Source organism: Pyxicephalus adspersus, chromosome 2, assembly GCF_032062135.1.
Source record: "Pyxicephalus adspersus chromosome 2, UCB_Pads_2.0, whole genome shotgun sequence".
In the NCBI taxonomy this organism is placed as follows: Eukaryota; Metazoa; Chordata; class Amphibia; order Anura; family Pyxicephalidae; genus Pyxicephalus; species Pyxicephalus adspersus.
The window spans coordinates 112,312,147-112,315,063 of NC_092859.1; the positions used below are offsets into that span (position 1 = coordinate 112,312,147).

General features: G+C 35.9%; 1 protein-coding gene across 1 annotated transcript in view; it reads left to right on the top strand.

Moving 5' to 3' along the window:
* The window catches only part of TSGA13 (testis specific 13), a 12,456-nt gene extending 9,862 nt beyond the window's left edge, over positions 1–2,594 (top strand). The window contains exons 6-8 of the mRNA XM_072398758.1: positions 347–465; positions 1,284–1,426; positions 1,703–2,594. Of these exons, the coding sequence (XP_072254859.1) occupies positions 347–465; positions 1,284–1,426; positions 1,703–1,887 (447 nt within the window). The 3' untranslated portion in view covers positions 1,888–2,594. The remainder of the gene's footprint in view (positions 1–346; positions 466–1,283; positions 1,427–1,702) is intronic.
* The last annotated feature ends 323 nt before the right edge of the window (positions 2,595–2,917 follow it).

Consider the following 2,917-nt stretch of genomic DNA (forward strand, 5'->3'; position numbering starts at 1 on the left):
GAAATTATCTAAGGGATAACAAGGGGAAAAAAACATTAGAAAGAAAGAAGAAAGAACTGTGTAAAAAGCAGACCTCATTGCTACAGGCAACATGAAAACAATAATGAAGTTGTATCAATGAATGGAAAAGTTAAATTCTTCCATTTGTTGATAGGAGAGGTAATCTGTACTCTATGATCAGAGTTACCGGTAAGTTGGGAGTATCCTGCTATATTTACTAGCCTCTAATAGAAACTGTTAAAGCAACTCACACTCACAGAAAGTAACTCACACTCACAGAAAGTTGCTGAACATATACATTTTGTAATTATCATTTTTTATCACCATTTACTTTTCATTTCTGCAGAAAATAAATCAAATTGAGAAGTCCTTTCATTTACCTCCTCTGAAGACCACAAATGCTATTTGTGCCAAGAACAAACATATAAGTAATGTAAAAACAACTGCTACTGGAAATAACTACAGGTTAGAAAATTGTTTGTTTTGCGTTTCTGTAGTCAAGGTAATGTATCCATCCACTCAAGGTATAAAGCAAACTTCTGTGCGATTCATCTAATCAGTCTACAAAACACTGATTTTGGGGCATAGGGTAGTTACACTTAAAATATGTTGCTATTTGGCTTACTAAATGCAAATCATAAGCAAAAATGTGAATATATATCAAATGCAACATTAAAACAAAAAACTGAAGTAGTGATTTTCCTGCCAGTACAAGTCATATACCTAAAAGTTCACACCAGGGGATCAACCTGAAATTCCTAAAGTTTAACTGCAAATATCTTTGCTATAGCTGTGTAAAAATGTTTTTTTATCCCCTAGTAGATCTTTAGTACTGGTTATCACCACGTCCCATCACAGCAAGTAGACTTCACATTTTCCAAAAACTTGCAACAAAATAATCCACAAGGGGATCAGCCAACATCATAGGGGGAAAATATATTCGTAACAAACTAGCTATTTGGTAAACCTTTGTAGAACCCAAATATTTGATAGATGCCCTATAAACACCTAGTTATGACAATAAGTGGTCAGCTGGAGCCTGAAGTAACCAATAGGCAGCCCTGTTGTCCAAATTAGTCAAAATGATATGGCTCTTAAAAGTTTTCAAATTCATAAAGGAACATGGTTGTTTCCTAGAGTGTGATATATATTCTATACAAACATAATTATGGGACAGCTTTTTAAATCAGACAAAATGTGATAAGTAAGCCTTATTATGGCATAGTTTTATATTTTTAAACATCTCTTTAGCACCCCTTTTTACAAATACATTTTATTTCTAGATTCTTGACAGAAGAAACTTTCCATGGATTCAAGGATAGATTTTCCAAACGCTGCAGTGAAACACCTTTGCAAATATCTAGTTTAAAAGACCCCTACAAACACACAACATTTAACCAACCATCTAGAATGCACGAAAAGAATGGTAAGCCTTGATTAATAAATTCTGGTAATTTTGAGGATAAGTGTGCCTACCATGAAAAGTAGGTCATAACATGTGGCCTAATTATTTCCCCTTAATTTAATAATGACGCATTCCATACCAATGAGATACTTATTATCAGTCACCATCAATCTATGATGGCATTTACAATGTGTTCCCACAACAGTCACACAAGTGCTTACATTAGACAAGGAGGAAGGGGATTTACTGTTCCACCACACCACAGAATAACTGCCATGTACCAATTTTATTTTCCAGAATCCTCTTGCAGTACCACAAAAAGCAGTGGAGGAAGGCATGCATGGGAACCTCTAACATACACAGCACTGTTAGACTCCAAACCTTCTCTAACTGTGCCTGGAAAAGGAGATTTTAGACATGGACAGCCACTTCTGTGGCTCGTTAGCAACTCAACTATAAAACCAGCATTCCAACACTGCTAAGTAACCAACAAAATTGAAGTATGGGAAAAAAAAATGCCTCTAAAGTCAGTATTCATAGTTTTGAATAGAATGCTGCACCAGCTTTTGGAGATTAATGTGTACAGTGACTGGTGACAGTAGGACTTAAAAATGGGAAAATCATTGGCTCAGAGGGGTAATCTTTCAATGACTGCAATGGCCGTTGCCAAAGAGAATTTTACTATGCCATTACTTTAGCTATATTTTAATAGCAAACCTGAAAGCTCAAGCACAAGATACACAAATACTTAATAGAAAGCTAAAAACACAACTCTTACATTCTCTTGATTCTTGACTAGCATTTGCAAACAGATTTTAATAGCATAGGGGTAGTGTGTGTAATAAATCACAATTTCTGTTTATGCCATTCTGTAAATGAATTATTCCAAGATCATAAGTGCAACTCAGAATGAAGTTTTACAAATAACTCCTCCTTAGACAGGAGCATAAATATTTTTTCCTTTTAGAAGTTACATTAAAGTTTAGTTATAGGAAAGGACAAGTACCTAGGACACGGTTTAAATTTATGTTTATTGAGTTATCATCAACAATACAATAATTACATTGAGTAAAAAAAGAAACATTACTTTTATTATACACATTTAAAGCTTAGCACACGTGTTTTTATATCTTGTATTAGATTCTCAATAAAGCTTTTTGGACACTAGCTAACAGGTTAGTATTCTTCTTCTTCCTCTTCCTCATCATCTTTAACAGAGTCTGTTCCCACCTCCTCATAATCCTTCTCTAGAGCTGCCATATCCTCCCTGGCCTCAGAGAACTCCCCTTCCTCCATGCCCTCTCCCACGTACCAGTGTACAAAAGCTCTCTTAGAATACATGAGATCAAATTTGTGGTCCAGCCTTGCCCAGGCCTCTGCAATGGCTGTAGTGTTGCTCAGCATACACACAGCACGTTGAACTTTGGCAAGATCCCCTCCGGGAACTACAGTAGGGGGCTGGTAGTTTATTCCCACTTTAAAACCAGTAGGACACCAGTCTACAAACTGGAT